The sequence below is a fragment of the Lacerta agilis genome, chromosome 11 (genome assembly GCF_009819535.1).
Source record: "Lacerta agilis isolate rLacAgi1 chromosome 11, rLacAgi1.pri, whole genome shotgun sequence".
Classification (NCBI taxonomy): Eukaryota; Metazoa; Chordata; class Lepidosauria; order Squamata; family Lacertidae; genus Lacerta; species Lacerta agilis.
In genome coordinates, this window is record NC_046322.1 from 25,181,204 (window position 1) to 25,200,085 (window position 18,882).

The 18,882-nt window shown below is 41.5% G+C and overlaps 1 protein-coding gene across 1 annotated transcript; it reads left to right on the forward strand.

The window, feature by feature from the left end:
- Positions 1–53: 53 nt before the first annotated feature.
- On the forward strand, positions 54–14,890 carry PPWD1 (peptidylprolyl isomerase domain and WD repeat containing 1). The gene is given in 15 exon segments (XM_033164006.1): positions 54–231; positions 1,575–1,677; positions 2,264–2,373; positions 3,419–3,520; positions 3,523–3,538; positions 4,789–5,236; positions 6,730–6,763; positions 6,766–6,813; positions 6,816–6,850; positions 6,852–6,922; positions 8,501–8,690; positions 9,307–9,488; positions 11,221–11,302; positions 12,222–12,404; positions 14,558–14,890. Coding segments are annotated over 15 exon segments (1,911 nt in total). The 5' UTR covers positions 54–68; the 3' UTR covers positions 14,702–14,890.
- The last annotated feature ends 3,992 nt before the right edge of the window (positions 14,891–18,882 follow it).

The window sequence follows — 18,882 nt, forward strand, 5'->3', positions numbered from 1 at the left end:
GGCGAGGGTCGCGGGCGGCGCGCTCTCAAGCGCGTCACTACCCAGCGCCGGGAAAAAGCAGCGTCAATATGGCGTCCGCGGACCTTCCGCGCAAGAGGAGGCACGGCGAGGGAGAGGAGGGCGAAGCGAAAGGAGGGGAAGGGTCGGAGGAGGAAGGAGGGAGAGAAGAGGAAGGAGACCGCTGGGTGGGCCCTTTACCTGGGGAGGCCGTGCAGGTGAAAAAGAGGAAAGGTAAGGGCGGGCGACGTGGGAACGAGGAGCGGGGCGGGTGGGGGGAAATGCCTCAGAGGCTGTCAGCCTCGCTGGACTCTTCTTCAGCACTTCGTCCCTCCTTGTGTTTCCTTCGGAGCGTCGGGGGTCGGGTGATTCGCTGCACGTTCCTTGGAGGCGTGTTTAAACTGAGTTGCAGGCAGACCAAGGCTGCTTGTTGCCCAGTGTGCGGCACTGTGCTTGCGAATACCTGGCTCGGTGGTCATGATCTGTACGTAACTAACTGTTCAGGAAGTTGCGAGGTGCAGCTGTTATGTCTCCTTTGCGCTCTTGACGCTTCTGACTTGACATGCTCTACCTTGCATGACATCCCCCGTAAGAGTGAAGCAGTTCTCTACTTGATGCTTGCACGTGCTTAAAAAGGTAAAGGTAAAGGACCCCTGACAGTTAAGTCCAGTCTTGAACAACTCTGGGGTTGTGGTGCTCATCTCTCTTTAGTGGCCGAGGGAGCCGGCATTGGTCCGCGGACAGTTTTTCTGGGTCATGTGGCCAGCATGACTAAGCTGCTTCTGGTAAAACCAGAGCAGCGCACAGAAACGCCGTTTACCTTCCCGTCGGAGTGGTACCTATTTATCTACTTGCACTTTTGGCGTGCTTTTGAACTGCTAGGTTGGCAGGAGCTGGGACTGAGCAACGGGAGCTCACCTCGTCGAAGGGATTGGAACCGCTGACCTTATGATCGCAAGCCCAAGAGGCTCAGTGGTTTAGACCACAGCGCCACCCGCATCCCTGTCCCTGTCCCTGTGCATGCTTACCTGGCCGTAAGTCCCACTGAAAGCACTGTTGCTTACTTCTCAGTAAATGTGGTTTGAGTTAGGTTACAAGTTAAATAATAGGGCTGGAATTTCCTTCTCCTGTACTGTAGTGGCTTAAATATCGCTGCATGCATTTTTATGTATCGCTGAATGTTCTGGAACTTTTAAAATTCATTTTAAGTGGCACAGGTGGGAGTTCACATGTTTAAAATGTATCTCTGTGTACATATGCATGCATGCAAACAATTCCTTCACTCAGTTTCACTCAGCTTTATTTTTATGGATACTTAAGTCATGTGAGCAGTCTGAAGTAGTGCAGTCCAAGCACAGTTTTTGCTGCTTGTGTGACAACTAGGGCTGCAGTTATGTGTACGCTTATTTGTTTGTGTGGGAATCAAGCCACATATAACACGATGATACAGCTACACAGCTGTTCTCCATTACCACAGTATTGAAAGCGAAGTTTAGTCTCTTATAAATCAAAATAATTTGAATAACATTTTTGAAATGGAATATGATTTTTAGGAAACAATATTTCTTTATTTATAGTTCTTGAGTTTGAACATGTCTACCTGGATAATCTCCCCAGTGCTTCAATGTATGAACGCAGTTATATGCACAGAGATGTCATCACACATGTAGTATGTACTAAGTAAGTCTCTTTTTTCTATTTTAAGTATTGTAGAATTGGACCATATGTATGTTTCAGGAATTGCATCTTGCCTAAAGAGTGCTTAATAACATTCTTGGATTGTAGGGGTTGGACTAGATGTCCCTTGGAATCCCTTCTAATGCCACAATTCTATGCTTCTATAAGTGCAGCTTAGCTCATCCTGCTTTTCAGCTCCAAGCTTAAGGGGGAAAGTTGTGACATGTCTTTGTTGCATTGAGTCTGTTTTGAGCATCTCTGAAGTGCGGCACAACTGTAAGAACCATCTCTAGAGTTTCAAACTCTGTAGGAGGACTTGAGACAGTCCATGTTGTAATATGCTTTGGAGACTCGCCCAAGTGACTTTGTAAAGCCCAGTGTGAACTGAATAGTTTCTCTGAGGTTCAGCATGTTGTATTAAATCTCTTCCCTCTCTTTGGGAATAAGTAGTATACTAGTGACCTGCACCTGTGATTTGGCTTCCCAAACTAGCCAGAAGCTGCAGACTCCTGTGGAAGGTTGCTAGTGAAGCAGAGATTTAGGTTTGTGGTTCTTTTATAATATGAAGGTTATGTGCTTGTACAAGCAGGACTGATTTTGTAATAACAGCCAGCCACGATGGACATGTCAAATTCTGGAAGAAAGTAGAAGAGGGAATTGAATTTTGTTTAAACATTTTCCGTAGCCATTTTAGGTAATGTTACTGTGATTGGTATTTTCTTTTTCTTTTTTCAAAAATAATATTATTATTTCATCATTTAAATATGCTTCATAGAAACTTAGAATATATAGTATAAGTGATGGAAACATATGTGATTAATTTGTTTTAACGATATAAGAAGGTTAGTATATGTTTATGAGAAAAAGATACAAATTACCCACAGTATATTGATATTGAATGCAGCCGAGTTTGCGGGGGAGGTCCCCAGCTAATGAAGATTGAAACATGAATGAGATAAAGATAGTGTTAATTTGTGTAGGTAGGTACAAGCTTTATTTTTGTTTTTTGTATTGTATTGCTTAATGTTTATTATGTTTTTTTTGTGTATGCGTTATATGTGATGTGTTTGTTCTTTTTCTTATATTGAAAAAATAAAAAACTTTATTAAAAAAATTCTGCTTCATAGCACACTTTAAACAATCCTTACCATATTTAAAAATTGGGTTCTCTAATGTTACTTAGCTTGAGTGATTAGTTTTTGTGAAATGCACCAGTGGGGTATCCAGATGACAGTGCGTAGACAGTGCTCTTGCGCCTTTAATAGTTGCATAGAAGAAGACATTTCAGCTGGTGTACCTTGCATGCCAGGCAGCACCTGATGAAATTCTCCTCTTCTACTGGTGCAGGAGTCCTGTTTTCCTATTTGTTGCTGGTATGCACTGGGCCTCTGAGCTCTTTCTTCTTCAAGCCATGGACATCACCAACAACTGTTATTGAAAAATGGCTTTTCAATATCACACCAGATACTATATGGAGAACTGAGATTAGAAGACTGCAGAAGCTCTCAGTTATATTGTGATCTTTGAATCCCAGCCTTCTAGGGCCATTTTATACATGACTATTCAGAAATAAATCCTACTGAGTTCAAAGGTACTTATTTGTCCTTGCAGCTTTAGTTCCATCTGAACATAATTCCATCTGAAGCATTTATATAGCTATTAGGATTTTCTTCCATTTTTTCCTCCAATGAAGAGGACTTATTCTCTGGAAGCAGACTATTTCCTTTTTTTTTGCTCACAATAGGTGTTATTGAGAGCATTGCTGGTAGTTCAGAAGGTGCATTATTCTGCTCTGTTGGGGATGATAGAGCAATGAAGGTTTTTGATGTGGTGAACTTTGATATGATCACATGCTGAAACTTGGGTGAAGACTTCTTTTTTAACGGTCTTGGTAGATTTCTTAATGCTTTAGAATACTTCTGTCTAAGAGGTAATTGGTTGTGATTGATTATGGTACACAAATAATGGTGATGTGTAATTGCTGGCATACTTTTAATAAAGGAGCAGGAAAGAATACAGCAAGCAAATACAGTGTTGTATTACATTGCATATAATCATGAGTTGTGAAGGGGGACATTATGCAGGAAAAATGTAAAGCAAACTACTTATTTTAAAGTTGCCAGTTATTTTGATGAATTCAGATTCCTTGAGATAAGACCATTGAAGAAAATAAGAATTACTCTCTTCTACAGCCTTACAAGTGGTTGCAAAGCACACCCAGAGTTTCTACTTAATGCATGTCAGCTCAAGTGGAGTCTTGCATGACAAAGAGATGCATGTGCCGAGCTGCCCACCTCCATTAAAGTAGCTGGGGAAATTAGTGTATCTGTGAACTTCTTATGTGTTCTTCAGAGTTCATGTCACAGGTCATGTATATGTGTGCAGGAAAAGGTCCTTGGTGCAGTCTGTATGAGAAAGAGAATTTATGTTTGCCATTCCTGTTTCTCTCTCTCAACAAAGAAAAAATTAAAGACAATGAAAAATGCTGGTGATGCCACAGGTGTTAGTATTAGAATGCTGTCCACATAGAGGTCCCAACACACCCGATGAAGAGCTATGCTTACTTATATCACTGTAGTCAGTGGAATTACCTACCAAGCAATGATTAGGATTTTATTGTTTCAGTCCAATCCTGTGCAGTGATTTACTGAGAATTTCTGTTAAGTGAGTGTTCAAAGGATTTCCCCATGTGACTGGGAGGAGTTTCATTTAACACAGTGGGGATTACTTCTGAGAAAAATGCATAGATACAGGTTGCAAGTATAGTTAGCCAAATGCTAAACTGCTTTTTAAAAATGTCTTTTACCAAAACAGTTCATGCCTGGACTAAGTAGCCTTCATGTAGGCTAAACAGATAGCTGCTTGAACTGAATAAAATGAAAGTGATTGCTCTACTGAAATAGGAATTATTATAGTATTGTTAATGAAATGGTCATCTTGTAGGAAATAATATGTTCTGCCTAAATCCTTGTTAAATTAAAGCAATATTTCAAAATATTCCAGAGAAAAAGTATTTCATATGATTATTATTAGCTTTTTATTTAGAATATTGAATTTCAATATTTCATCTATAGTCCTAAAATCATGCCAATCCAATTATTCTTTTTATTTTAGCTACTACCCTGGTCAGTGTGAATGGGTGTATTGCCCAGGAGATGCAATATCTTCAGTTGCAGCGTCTGAGAAGAGTACTGGGAAAATATTCATATATGATGGTCGAGGAAACAATCAGCCACTTCACATTTTTGATAAGCTTCACACATCGCCTCTTACTCAGATACGACTGAACTCTGTCTATAAAGTCATAGTATCATCTGACAAGTCCGGAATGATTGAATACTGGACTGGGCCTCGCCATGAATACAAATTTCCCAAAAATGTGAATTGGGAATATAAAACAGACACTGATTTATATGAATTTGCTAAGTGTAAAGCATACCTAACTAGTATATGTTTCTCCCCTGATGGCAAAAAAATGGCTACTATTGGTTCTGACAGAAAAGTCCGAATTTTCAGATTTTTGACAGGGAAACTGATGAGGGTCTTCGATGAATCTTTAAGTGTAAGTATATTTATTTTTCAACATTCAGTTACTTGCCAGTACAGATGATCTTTTTTTTATTTCTTTCACAGATGAGAAGTACTCCATACATACATATATACAAATTGTCCTCTATAAGAGGAATATTTTCAACATTACATTGCAATATCTGTTTAGCATTATTAATACACTGGCGATTTATTCTTCTTTTAGTTATACTCCTCAGAGTATGTGGGCTAATAGACTATAATAAAGATTCTGATAAAAATGGATACCATGAAGTTAACAATCAAGGAAAAAATAAATGGTATTTTTAGAAGGCTCTACTGTTGTTACAAATGTTAACTAAATTACTTTTATTGTGCTTTCTAATAAAATTGTATTACTTTTAATTTGCTTCAACTCAAATTATTAACTGTCTAATTACTATAACCTTGTCAGATGCCACATCCAATATATGACTTGCCAACATTTTGCTATACTTGTTAAAGTATGTATTTTAATTGTGTAAAGACACATGTAATTAAAATGGTCGTATGTTACATAAATTGACCTCATTAGCACATAATACTGAACTGTGTTTTGTTTAGCCAAAGTGTGGCTCAGCAGAGTGATCATAATTTTTTTCTGGCAAGAAACCATGATAAGTAGCCGTGGATTCTTGTGGGCTTATAAACCATGGCTTGTTTAAATTCTGGTTTGATGTTATATTTTAACCATGCTTAACCATGGCTTGTTTGACCATTGCACGTTAAACACTGTCAATCTGCAGAGGCAAGAGCAGCTAGAAAACAAACCAAGCTTTGGATAAATAAGTCATGTCTTATTTGCTCATCTATGAGACTTGTGTTTTGAACAAATCATGTTACAGGTAGGTAGCCGTGTTGGTCTGACATAGTCAAACAAACAAACAAAATCCTTCCAGTCGCACCTTAGAGACCAACTAAGTTTGTTCTCGGTATGAGCTTTCGTGTGCATGCACACTTCTTCAGATACACTGAAATAGAAGTCACCAGGACCCTTATATATAGTGAGAGAGTGGGGAGGGGTATTACTTTGAAGGGTGGTGGGAATGGGTGATTGGCTGATGGGTTGTGGAAAACCTGTAGATGACTGTTAATGACTGCAATTAGTCCTAAAGGAAAAAGCAAGGGGTTAAATCAAACCATGGCTTAGAGTTATGTGCAAACACAGCATTTATGTGCATACTCAATCCTTTGCACATGAATAGATGTGGCATCTCTATGAAAATAATTCTGCCAACATTCCTAAACTCTGCAGATAAAACTATACTAAACAAGAACCAATGTAGCCTACTGCAAAAGAAATAAATAAATTAAGAATTTAGGTGTTGTGTTTGAGGGGCTAATTGATTTATTCATTGAACTTATAACCATTTCATATGGCATCTCCAAGCAGCTTACAGAAAAAATAACATGCATTATACAGAATTTATTAAAAATAAATCCAGTCAAGTTTACACATAATTATAGGTAGGTGTCTTGTTTCTGTAGATGTTTACTGAGCTGCAACAAATGAGACAACAGCTGCTGACATGGAATTTGGTCGGCGTATGGCTGTGGAGCGGGAGCTGGAAAAGTGGATGCTGTCAGATTAATTAACATCATTTTTGAATGAAACTGGACACTTTGTGCTCTATGGGACAATGTTGGGAATCAAGGTCATAAATGTGGAAACAACCGGTAAGTCTTGCTCTTATTATTTCATGTTAGGTGTGCCTACTGTATTTTTTTTTTGTTCAGGGATTCCCAAGAGATTTTAAAGAAAGAAGCTCAGCCTTCATAGTCTCTTTAATTGCTCCAAATTGATACATAATACAGTTAAATAGAACTGAGTTGGCATTACTCATTGGGAGTGCTATAGCTCAGTGGTAGAACATCTGCTTGCATGCAGAAGGTCCCACTTTCAAACCCTGACGTCTCCAGGTAGATCTAGGAGATACTTCTGTCTGAAATAGTGGTGAGCCCTTGCCAGACAGTGTTGACTTACTGAGCTAATTGGATCCAATGGTCTCACTTTGTATAAAGCAGTTTTCTCTGTTTCTATGATCCATGTTAGTTAATTTATATGATTAGTGTCACCTGATATGCTAGTGAAATGCTAACCATCTTTTATCATCTATAGGAAATAACGTCTGCTTTTCAGAAAGTAAGCTCTGATGTTTTGGTAGTTTGTCTGACAGTCACAACTCTGCTATGTAGATGAATAGCCATGGTTTATTGTTGGCTTATAAACCATGACTTGCTTAAACTCTGGTTCGAACCCCACATCCCACCCACCCCCTGATACAGGTTTAGAAGAAAATGGCCTTGTGAGTTAAATTGTACCCCCTTGACACCAAGGTTAGCCCACAGAATGGAGGCTCCCCCCCCCCCGATGTGGAGATTCAGTGCCCAGTTTCACATTCCTGGTGAATGATGGAAGGGGACTGTCAGGGAACTGCCCTCGGCAGGGCAGGAGGTCTTGTCGATGTACCGAGAGCCCTGACACCTCCTCAGTAGTGAAACCTCTTCAAGCGGGAAAAGCGGCACCTCCTCCAGCAGGGAGGGGCAGGCTGGAAGTAGCCAGGCGAGACAAGGGCTTGGAGATGCTGCTGAGAGCCCCAGCACACCTCATGAGTTGCGCTCTGAGGGGAGCACGCCCCTTCCGTCGCCCCAGTTGCACAGAGGGGTCAAAAGGAGACCGGGGAGGCGGCGCTTTGGGGTGCCGAAATTCCTATGTTGGGATCGCAGCCGGAAACCAGCACTCCCGGATTCTGCAAGTGACTAGGATGGTCATGTTTTCACGTTCTCTGCACTGTAAATAGTCTGCACCAATAAACTGTTAAGACAGTTGAGACTCATGCCTCATTACTCGTGAGCAACCCTAATGCAGATCTGACAGTGACTATCCACATAATTTGCAGATTTCCATTGGTTAAATGATTCCAGATCATACACTTTCATTAGCTATCCATCATGGGACCCATAATATGAGAACTGATACTTTAGATCAGCTTTCTGGTGTGTTATAACTGATACTTTTTCATTATCCATTTGTATTAAGAGTCCAAATATGTTTAAGAACATAAAGTTCACCTAGTTTCTAGCCCGCAGTGCTTTCCAGAAGGTAGTCGTAATTCTATGATGTACTGGGGATCTTTGCTTCCAGATCAATCCAAAAATTAATATGATATTTGGATGCAGGATGCTCTGAAATACTACATTTTAAAGGCAAGCTACATAATGATTTTGAGGTTCACGAATTTTCCTTTCCTTTGTGTAGATGTGTTAGAATCCTAGGCAAGCAGGAGAACATCAGGGTCATGCAACTGGCTCTGTTCCAAGGTGTCGCAAAGAAACACCGTGCTGCTGTTACAGTAGAGATGAAAGCATCCGACAACCCCGTTCTTCAGAATATCCAAGCTGATCCAACAATAATCTGCACCTCCTTCAAAAAGAACAGATTTTATATGGTAAGTTTATACCAGGGGATCTAGCTGGCAGTTTTCCTGCACCCTGTAGGCTACTTTTAGCGGATGGGTGTGCTTCCCATCTTTCAATCACCTAAAGTTGCCAAGTGATTCCCACCCCCCCTTTTGATAGCCTTTGATATAATAATATTCACATGTCTTACAACTTGGTTCTAATTCTAACATGAAATTTAGTACATTTTTGTACTTCCTTATACCAAACAACTAGTTGGTGACTATTTCGTTATGAGAACTCTCCCTTGAGGTGAAAATGCAGTAGAAACCTTCAAAGATACAGGGGCCACAGAAACATGTCTTTAAAGCTAAAGCTAAGTTTAGCTCACATAAAAACTTAAAGTTTTTTGTTGAGATGTTTATGTTGACAGTCTTCAGATATTCCAAAAATATGTCAAAGGGCAATTCTTTTCACTTGGCATAGGACCAGAAACAGTATTTAAACTACAGGAAGACAGAAAGCCTTCCAGTTCAGCAACATAATATGGTGCCTGGGAAGCCTATCACTAGTTAGGAACAATATGTCTTTAGAACTACAGTGTATGATCCTTCCAATTCCATTAGTCAATAAGAGAAACAAGGATGCTGCTATCTTGTCCTTCAGTTTACCAAACGTGAACCAGAAGACACCAAAAGTGCAGATTCTGACAGAGATGTATTTAATGAGAAGCCATCTAAAGAAGAGGTCATGGCAGCCACTCAAGCTGAAGGACCCAAGCGAGTTTCTGATAGTGCCATTATCCACACAAGCATGGGAGATATACATGTCAAGCTCTTCCCTGTTGAGTATGTATATGAATACTTTTCTATTTCATTTCATTTTAATAAAGATTCTCATTATCTTGAGCTACTGTTGGACCATTCACCAGCATCATTGACAGAGCTGTACCTTTTCCCTTGGTTTGGTTACCTTATATCTATGGTACAGTGGTGCCTCGCAAGACGAAATTAATTCGTTCCGCAAGACTTTTCGTCTTGCGGAAATTTCGTCTTGCGAGGCACCGTTTCCCATAGGAACGCATTAAAATTTAATTAATGCGTTCCTATGGGGGAAAAAGTCCGGGGGCCCCTTCCGACCGTCACCGGAGCCTCGCCGCGCCGTGTTTTAAAGCTACAGGGAGCGAACAGCAGCACTGCTGTTCGCTCCTTGCAGCTTTAAAACGTGGCGCGATGAGGCTCCGGTGGGGAGAGGCGTCGTCGGATCGCGCACGGCCATCCAAAATGGCGGCGCGATCCCACTCCGCCCCCCCGCGCACCGGAGCCTTGCCCCGCCGTGTTTTAAAGCTGCAGGGAGCCAACAGCAGCACTCCTGTTCGCTCCCTGCAGCTTTAAAACGCGGCACGATGAGGCTCCGGTGCGCGGGGGGCGGCGTCGGATCGCGCACGGCCATCCAAAATGGCGGCACGATCCCACTCCGCCCCCCCCCCGCGCACCGGAGCCTCGTCGCGCCGTGTTTTAAAGCTGCAGGGAGCCAACAGCAGCACTCCTGTTCGCTCCCTGCAGCTTTAAAACGCGGTGCCGCGCCATTACAGGGAGCTGTAAAGGCTTACCTTTTTCTCCGGTCGGGAGGGGTGTTGTGCATCGCATCCATCTTGGATCGACTGTGCATGTCTGGAGATCGCAGACATGCACAGTCGATCCAAGATGGATCGCGTCCATCTTGGATCGACTGTGCATGTCTGGAGATCGCAGACATGCACAGTCGATCCAAGATGGATGCGATGCACAACACCCCTCCCGACCGGAGAAAAAGGTAAGCCTTTACAGCTCCCTGTAATGGCGCGGCACCGCGTTTTAAAGCTGCAGGGAGCGAACAGGAGTGCTGCTGTTGGCTCCCTGCAGCTTTAAAACACGGCGCGACGAGGCTCCGGTGCGCGGGGGGTGGAGTGGGATCGCGCCGCCATTTTGGATGGCCGTGCGCGATCCGACGCCGCCCCCCGCGCACCGGATCCGCGTCGCGCCGCGTTTTAAAGCTGCAAGGAGCGAACAGCAACACTCCCTGCAGCTTTAAAACATGGCGGGGCGAGGCTCCGGTGCTTACAGTGGTACCTCGCCAGACGAATTCGTCTTGCGAAAAAGAGCCATAGACGAATTCGTCTCGCGAGTCAACTAAAACTCGCAAAACCCTTTCGTTTTGCGAGTTTTTCGTTGTGCGAGGCATTCGTCTTGCGGGGTACCACTGTACCACCTTTTTTGCTCTGGTAAAGCATTTTACTTCTACTGCTTTCTCCTCCATTGTAACAAAAGGAAGAAGCTTGTAAGCTTTCCTTTTTTTCCATAACAAGAAGGCAATTTTAATTTGTAATAGGCAAATTATTCACAGAATGTGATCGTGAATGAAGAGTTGTCTTCCTACTGAATGATCTGCCAGGTGGCCATAGTTCTTTATGGATATAGATAGTTGCAGTCAAGTGCTCTCAGTTTCACTAGAGCATCTACAAATAGGGACTAATTGAAAACATTACCCTATTCCAGTGCACTAAGTACTATACTAACATCTAATACCTTTTAACTGTAGGTGTCCCAAAACAGTGGAAAACTTCTGTGTACATAGTAGGAATGGCTACTACAATGGCCACACATTTCATCGCATAATCAAGGTAACTTTGGTATTAGTAACTATTTCTGTGTTCTCAAATATTGTTGAGCTCGTTAGATAAACAGGGCTGCAATATCTTTAATTTTTCCTGTCCCATAATGGCTTTATGCACATCTTATTATTAAGTCCTACCCTACTTGTGGATTTTGCATTTGCATTTCTGAAGGATTTTGTGCAGAATTCCAAAACTGTAATCACAGCATATCCATCTTCTATGGGATACAGTGATCTCACTGCTGTAGATTAAATGGATAGACATTTTTACTCCTTTCTTGGTAATACTGAAATTTGGATCTCTTAATGACACTGATTAATAGTAGATTTGAGTCAGACCAAAAAAAAAAAGTACTTCACACAGTGCATAATTAATTTTCAAAATTTGTTGCCATGAGATGTGGTAATGGCACTAGGCTTTAAAAAGGGATTTGACACATTCATAGAGGATAAGGCTTCATCTATGGATGCTAGTCCTGATGGCAGTATGGTACTTCCTTGTTCAGAGGCTGTATGTTTCTGAGTACAGTGGTACCTCTGGTTACGTACTTAATTCGTTCTGGAGGTCCGTTCTTAACCTGAAACTGTTCTTAACCTGAAGACCACTTTAGCTAATGGGGCCTCCCGCTGCTGCTGCGCCGCCAGAGCACAATTTCTGTTCTTATCCTGAAACAAAGTTCTTAACCTGAAGCGTTATTTCTGGGTTAGCGGAGTATGTAACCTGAAGCGTATGTAACCCGAGGTACTACTGTGTCAGTTCTGGAGACAGCAGCAGGAGAAGGCTGTTGTCTTCAAGTCCTGCTTGTGGGCTTTCTGGAGGCATCTTATTTAGCCACCATTTTAAGCAGGATGTTGGACTGTGCCTAATCCAGCAGGGCTGCTAATGTCCTAAATTGTGATTTTTCTTTCTCCCCCTCCAAACATAGGGCTTCATGATCCAAACTGGAGATCCTACTGGAACTGGAATGGGAGGTGAAAGTATATGGGGAGGAGAATTTGAGGATGAGTTTCACTCAACTCTGCGACATGACAGGCCCTACACACTTAGTATGGCTAATGCAGGACCAAATACCAACGGCTCACAGTTTTTTGTAACAGTGGTACCAACTGTAAGTACCATGTCTGATAATAATTTATATAATAATTTAATAATAATTTATTTATACCCCGCCCATCTGGCTGGGCCTCCCCAGCCACTCTGGGCGGCTTCCAACAAAACATTAAAATACAATAATCAATCAAACATTAAAAGCTTCCCTAAACAGGGCTGCCTTCAGATGTCTTCTAAAAGTCTGGTAGTTGTTATTCTCTTTGACATCTGGTGGGAGGGCATTCCACAGGGCGGGTGCCACTACCAAGAAGGCCCTCTGCCTGGTTCCCTGTAACTTGGCTTCTCGCAGTGAGGGAACCGCCATAAGGCCCTCAGCGCTGGACCTCAGTGTCCGGATAGATTGATGGGGGTGGATGTCTTAACAGTGGTCATTGAATTACCTCTTTGTGAGTAGCAAAAGTTTTGAGGCTGTTGGTAGATGGAAGGGGTATTCCATTGTGTCTGTTGTCTACTATAAGGATGAGGAAGCCTATGGACTTCCAGATGTTTTTGAACAACAGCTCCTGCCATCTCGTGACTTTTGATCATGCAGGCCATGCAATGCAAGTTATAGTCCTGTAACTGAAAAACCATGTTTCCTATCGCTAGTCTACTTGGTGGTTACAGGGGAAGGAGCTGAAGGCAGCCACCAATATTACATTAGCTGCAGAAAAACATTATTACTATACTTTGTTTCCCCAAACAGATGAGGTAATAAGCCTGTACCTGGCCTGTACCATTTCAGTTGTGGGTGGGAGCACCCATGACTGAATGCTTCTTAAGAGACCCAGCATCTTTTGTTGCCCTTGACAGCCAGCTAGAATTTGTTACTGTATGCTCTGCCTTATATCACAACTCAACAGAGTAGCAGGGTCTTCTCTGATGTGGAATCGGGCTTTGAGAGCACTTGGAGGCATGGAGTTTGGTTATACTGTGATGTTTCCAAATCTTACCACAATTGCAGGAATGAGCCCCTACCCTTCTGCTGGGCTTATGAGAACAGCAAGGAGCCACATTGTTGTACTGGGTGAGTCCTTTAAAAGAGGCCCTGTGGATACAGAGTACACATGTTCCATGGGGCCTCTTTTAAAAGACTCACTCTGTATATGTAACTGTGCTTCAGAGGGTTTGGAGAAGCGGGAAGAAGTTTGAAGTGCATCAGCATCCCTCTGAAACCAGTGCAAAATTGGATATGAGCTATTGCCCACTTCTCATTTTTTGTGCATATGTCAGGTTAAGATATGCTGGCTATTAGCAAACCCCTATGTTCCTCTGCAGACACTGGCTGAAAAGTCCAAATGGAGTAGTGCTCTATAACACAGCTGTAATCTGATTACTTTTTTAAAATTAAACACATACCTTGCCCTTCTTCTGAGGTGCTTGCAACATCCTATCTATGTTTTATTCTTGCTACTACCAGATCTGGAAGCCAGGACTGAAAGATAGTGATTGACCCAAAGTGCACTGCAGTTCAAAGCTGAGTTTCCATCTGAAGGCAGGGGTCCCTAGGCTAAGTCCAACACTTGTCTTTCTTCCACTAGATAGGCCTCATCCCTGAATGACTTGCATCCAGTGTGGCTGGGCAGAAAACTTTCTAGGTTGGGTCTCTTCTCCCCACCCCCGATTTATCACAGCAGATGTGGCAGGATAAGATACTCGGGGAGAGGTTTTAACATCAAACCTACTACCCAGCTGCTCTCCTGGCTGCTTACCATCAAGGGAGGAGTTATCCGTTTCATATTATCGTTATGTTATATGCTGCCTTGTGAAACACTGGATTGGAAAGGGGGATACACATATTTAATATAAATAGCTTAAATAATCTGTTTGGTGAGAAGGTAGCAGGATTTAGTTCTCCTACCCCACCCCCCACCAAATGATCAAAACTTGTCCACAACCTAATGTGTGCACAGAAACTGTAAAGGCAGTACCAGTGTTCATGGTTCATTATCCAGCTTGGGATATGTCTGCAGAAACTGCTTCTGTGCGCATGCAGCCTTTTGGATTGGAGAGTTAAGTCACCAAACAAACAAGCATTCAGTGTAATAGTGTTTAATTATAGAGATCCCATTGGCGATAGTTTACATTACACAGTTCTCAGTATAGTAACTTGAGATTTAATCCTAATTTTCTCTTTCTTTTGCTCCATCAACTTGATATGGCCCTGCACAGCCATGGCTGGACAACAAGCACAGTGTGTTTGGAAGAGTATCTAAAGGAATGGAAGTCGTTCAGAGAATTTCAAATGTGAAAGTCAACCCCAAAACTGACAAGCCCTATGAAGATGTCAGCATTATTAATATCACAGTGAAATGAAATAGGGTTTTAAAGAAATCTTGCAATTAAGAGACTTTAAAAAACGATGCACCTAGTACCTCAGTTTTTCTGCTGTGGAAAGCTTGATACCTGTTCTGAAACTTTCTAATCATTATGTGTCAGAGGTGCTCTCAGCTGTATCTTTTTTTTAAATGTTTTTTATACAAAAAATAAAAGCCAGCCATGTTAGAAAAGTATGAATCTTGTGTATATATTGTAATGGTTTCTAGTATGGAAAAATGCTGCAGCATTGCGAGCAGCTCTATTCCAGCACTGAAATATATTTGTGTCTTTCAACTCATTGCCCACAAAATAGAATGGGGCAAAAAAATGTTTTTTAGGGTTTTAAATGTATTTAATTGCAAATACATATAATCATATTACTGTGCATTCTTAAAAATTTCTTTAAACTAAATAGCATACAAAACAAGTGATAATTTGAGCCGCTGATAATTGCTAATACTAAATAAGTATTCTTTAGGTTTTGAGTGGAATTGTTATAAAAGGATTATAGTGATTTGTCCTTTTCTTAATCCATTGTTCTTGAAATTTAAGCAAGATTGGGAAAAGTTCATCTTTTTCCCCCTGGCAGATGGTTGCAGGGTGTGTACGTTCCTATTTGGGAGGCAGCAAAGGTGCATAACCTTGCGACACCTTCAGGCAAACCACTGCCAGATAATTGCATGCTTCCATCCATCAGTTTCCCTCCTTCATGGGGTAGAATCCCTGAAGTCTGCCTGCAGCAGAAAAGCAAAACTGTTGCTTCATTGTGGCTCAGGGTGGGTTCATTGAAGAACTTGGGGGATGGGACAGGGCAGGAGAAACAATCTCTCTCTCAGCACTAGATGGCACTAATGAGGAAGTGGTTCCCGCAACTTGAAGTTTCTTAGAATATCTGAAGTATCTGAAGAAGTGTGCATGCACACGAAAGCTCATACCAGGAACAAACTCAGTTGGTCTCTAAGGTGCTACTAGAAAGAATTTTCTTAGAAGTGCTTGGCTTGGAAGAAGAGCAAGTGATGCTAAATATCTTAGCTGTGTTGAGGAAGAGCAGAAGGGGAACCCAGAGAGGGGAAGGAGGATAGAACTATCCCACTTTACTTAAGCCCTGTAATCTTCTTCATTGCTTTCAGGGGTTGTCTAAAGAAAACTTGGCTTCAGTAATCCCTGGAAGGAAGACATATGAGAACAGTGAGTGGGGTGCCTGTCATTTGCCAGCATTACCTAGGCACCTCCAGTGGCTTCTGGTTTCAATTCTTTCTGCTAGCTTCAGACTGCAGGCTATCCATGCATATCGGCCAGTTTCCTTTCACTCATCACCTTCATTTTGTGCCCCAAGACTAACTAAGGTCAACCTCTGAACATGCACATATATGCCATTTGTTTTGACCACATTCTTATGTGAGCTGACATCTACAAAGAATGGCAGGAGACACTTAGCATTCATTTGAAACCTCCCACTCCCACTTACAAATATAAACCATCCAACATCCAGACACATTCACTCATTATTCACTTTGTTGGTTGACGATAAATAAATATTTGATGGGGGGGGGGGGAGAAAAATTAAGTGGCAAAAATCTACTTCAGAAAGATGACACATTCCACCAGGCTGGTTAGAGAATTTTTATTGTTAGGAGTCCAAAGCCATTTTGAAATCACACCATCAATTTTTTTTAATCCAACATTGTTTTGTGAGCTATTTTATACCTCGTGTAGCCCCAGAACATGGAATTCTTGGTGCTATAACCCCTCTCAATACTTGCTTCACTCCCAATCCACAATTAGAAAAGAATTCATTACATACAGTTAAAAGCTAGAGTATGTCAAGGAATGAAGCTCTATACATTAATACGTTATTTTTTAAAGCAATACGTTAATATACACCTTTATTGTCACTGAATGTTGCATTTTAGTTTCACAGTTAAAACTAGACTACGACCCGATTGTTTTACAAACTGTCTGTTCTTAATACAGCTTTTATGCCAACCTTTAAAAATCTCCTTGGAGTTGAAACACTTCTTAAAAACTAGCACATATCGGTATACTAAACTGAGTTGAAGCTCAACATCATATGAAACAAGCTTAAGTTTATAGCTGAAATTGTTATATACAGTACAAACAAGCTGCTAAAATTTTATCTGTTAATTGTTTGAATTCAAACAAATGCAACACTTATTTTCACAGTCACTTAAGTGGATTTCAATACTTTTAATGCAAGCCCACTACATTGATAGTAGAGCTTGACAGGAACAAACAGGTTTTTGAAAAACAAGTATTTATCCAATATCCTAAAACATCTTGAGTGTTTTACAAGGAGAGCCCAGAACAATAACACTACAGCAATTAAAGCCACAGAAGAACAATTCACATTTACCCTTCCCAACCACTGCATTATCACGTGTTGTCATGCATTTGAATAGTGTTGAAAAATAAAAGAGGGTATAAATAAGTGAAAGCCTGGCCTCACTGAAATGCAGTCAAAAGTCTCCAAATTATATCAAACGCACATAGCTAGGCCTTGCACATAAAAAGCATCAAGTCTAGCTTTGTGGTATGCTGTAAAGAAGTTATTCATTGAGGCAGAGGAAAGTTCCTTGAGGGTAAAGGTCTCATGTACGGGCCGTGATAACCACTTGCTGTAACAAAGCAGGATTCAGCAAACAAGATTTTAATTAGTGTGAGTGGTTGTAAGTATCTGCTTCATCTAGAGGAGCCAGAAAAGAAAGGAACTGCATCATGACAACTATCTCAGCTAAGTAGCAGAATTCTCATGCTTAAATTCAGACCTAGAATTTGTGGCAGCCTACTATATGCAATATTCCTTCCTATCTGAACACTGCATGAAGCTTTCAAGGTATTCAGACACTTTGGAGTCTTGTATTTGTAAAGAATTTGAGAACCCTTGGTAACATTTTTCTATATCAGCTTACCAGCTTACCATCAGAAAGGTTGGAAAGGTAGTTAATGCTGCAGTCCTACACTCAGTTACACAGGAACAAGCCTCAATGGACACAGTGCAACTTAATCTCCCACCCCCACCCCAAAAAAACCTATGTATGGTCTTGCGCTGCATCCCTCAATGTGTACAACTGGTTACAAAAAGCAACATGTTCAACCATTTCAGCATTAAGGCTTTGAACAGACCTCTATTTGAAGTAAACACATGTTACATGTGGAACCATGAACAAGCTGGTGAGGTGCTGCTCAGGGTAAGCTGATATACTGCTACCCCAAAGGATTATCTAATTACTAGTTATAATCATCTAATATTAGTTGTGTTATCTAGAACCAACATAGGGAAAACAGTCTACTCAAAGGGTTTCTGAAAGGAACGTTACGGGCCAGATTCAACTAACCCAGCTTGTCAATGGAAGCCAGCACTAGGACTCCTGCTAATGCAATGCAGCTTCCCGCCTCCTTTCCTAAATCTGCTCTGGAAGGTTGGTAAAACCCCTGGAACAGTCCATGGGAAAGAGAGGGAGGATAATTTTGTCCGGCAAGCAGAAATTATTGTGCTGAGAGCACAATTGGAAGGGCGTGATGTTTAATTCCTATGTTGCTTGGGGAAAGAATCTGGATTTAAAAAACAGAACTATCCTTTATAGGCCAGTACCAGCAGTCAAATTTGCCTGCCTCAGCCCTGCCTGCTGCAGCCTGGGGACTAGTGACTACAGCAGCATGGAATCGGCATTTGAACTCTGAACTTTTACTCAAACCACATACATGCCCTCTTCATGGTATAAGATACAGGGAACTTCCTCACACAGCTGCACACAATTCCTCCACTGCTGTATCTGCAGAAGGTTACCCAGATGTATGTTACAGAACTTGGGTCCTGTAACTCGAGTGTCCTGTCAAAGACGCACATCCTTTCTCCTCAATGGACTGAATGTCCAAAGGATGAATCCAAATGCTAACAACTGGTGTCTTCATGTAATTGGGTTAAATATTTCACTGACCTGCAAAACACAATGTGCTCAAGCAGCTAACCAAGTGATAAACTGATTAAGGCTAATGAGATAAACTGCTACAGATCCTTGTTACAAAGCTTTCCACATTCACAGATCCTCTGACGTTAGAAAATATACCAGTATATACAAGCCTGTCCACCCTAGAATTGTAGCCGAAAAGAAGTTTTGAAGGCAAAGCTTACCCCAGATTACAGTAAAAGTGCAGCC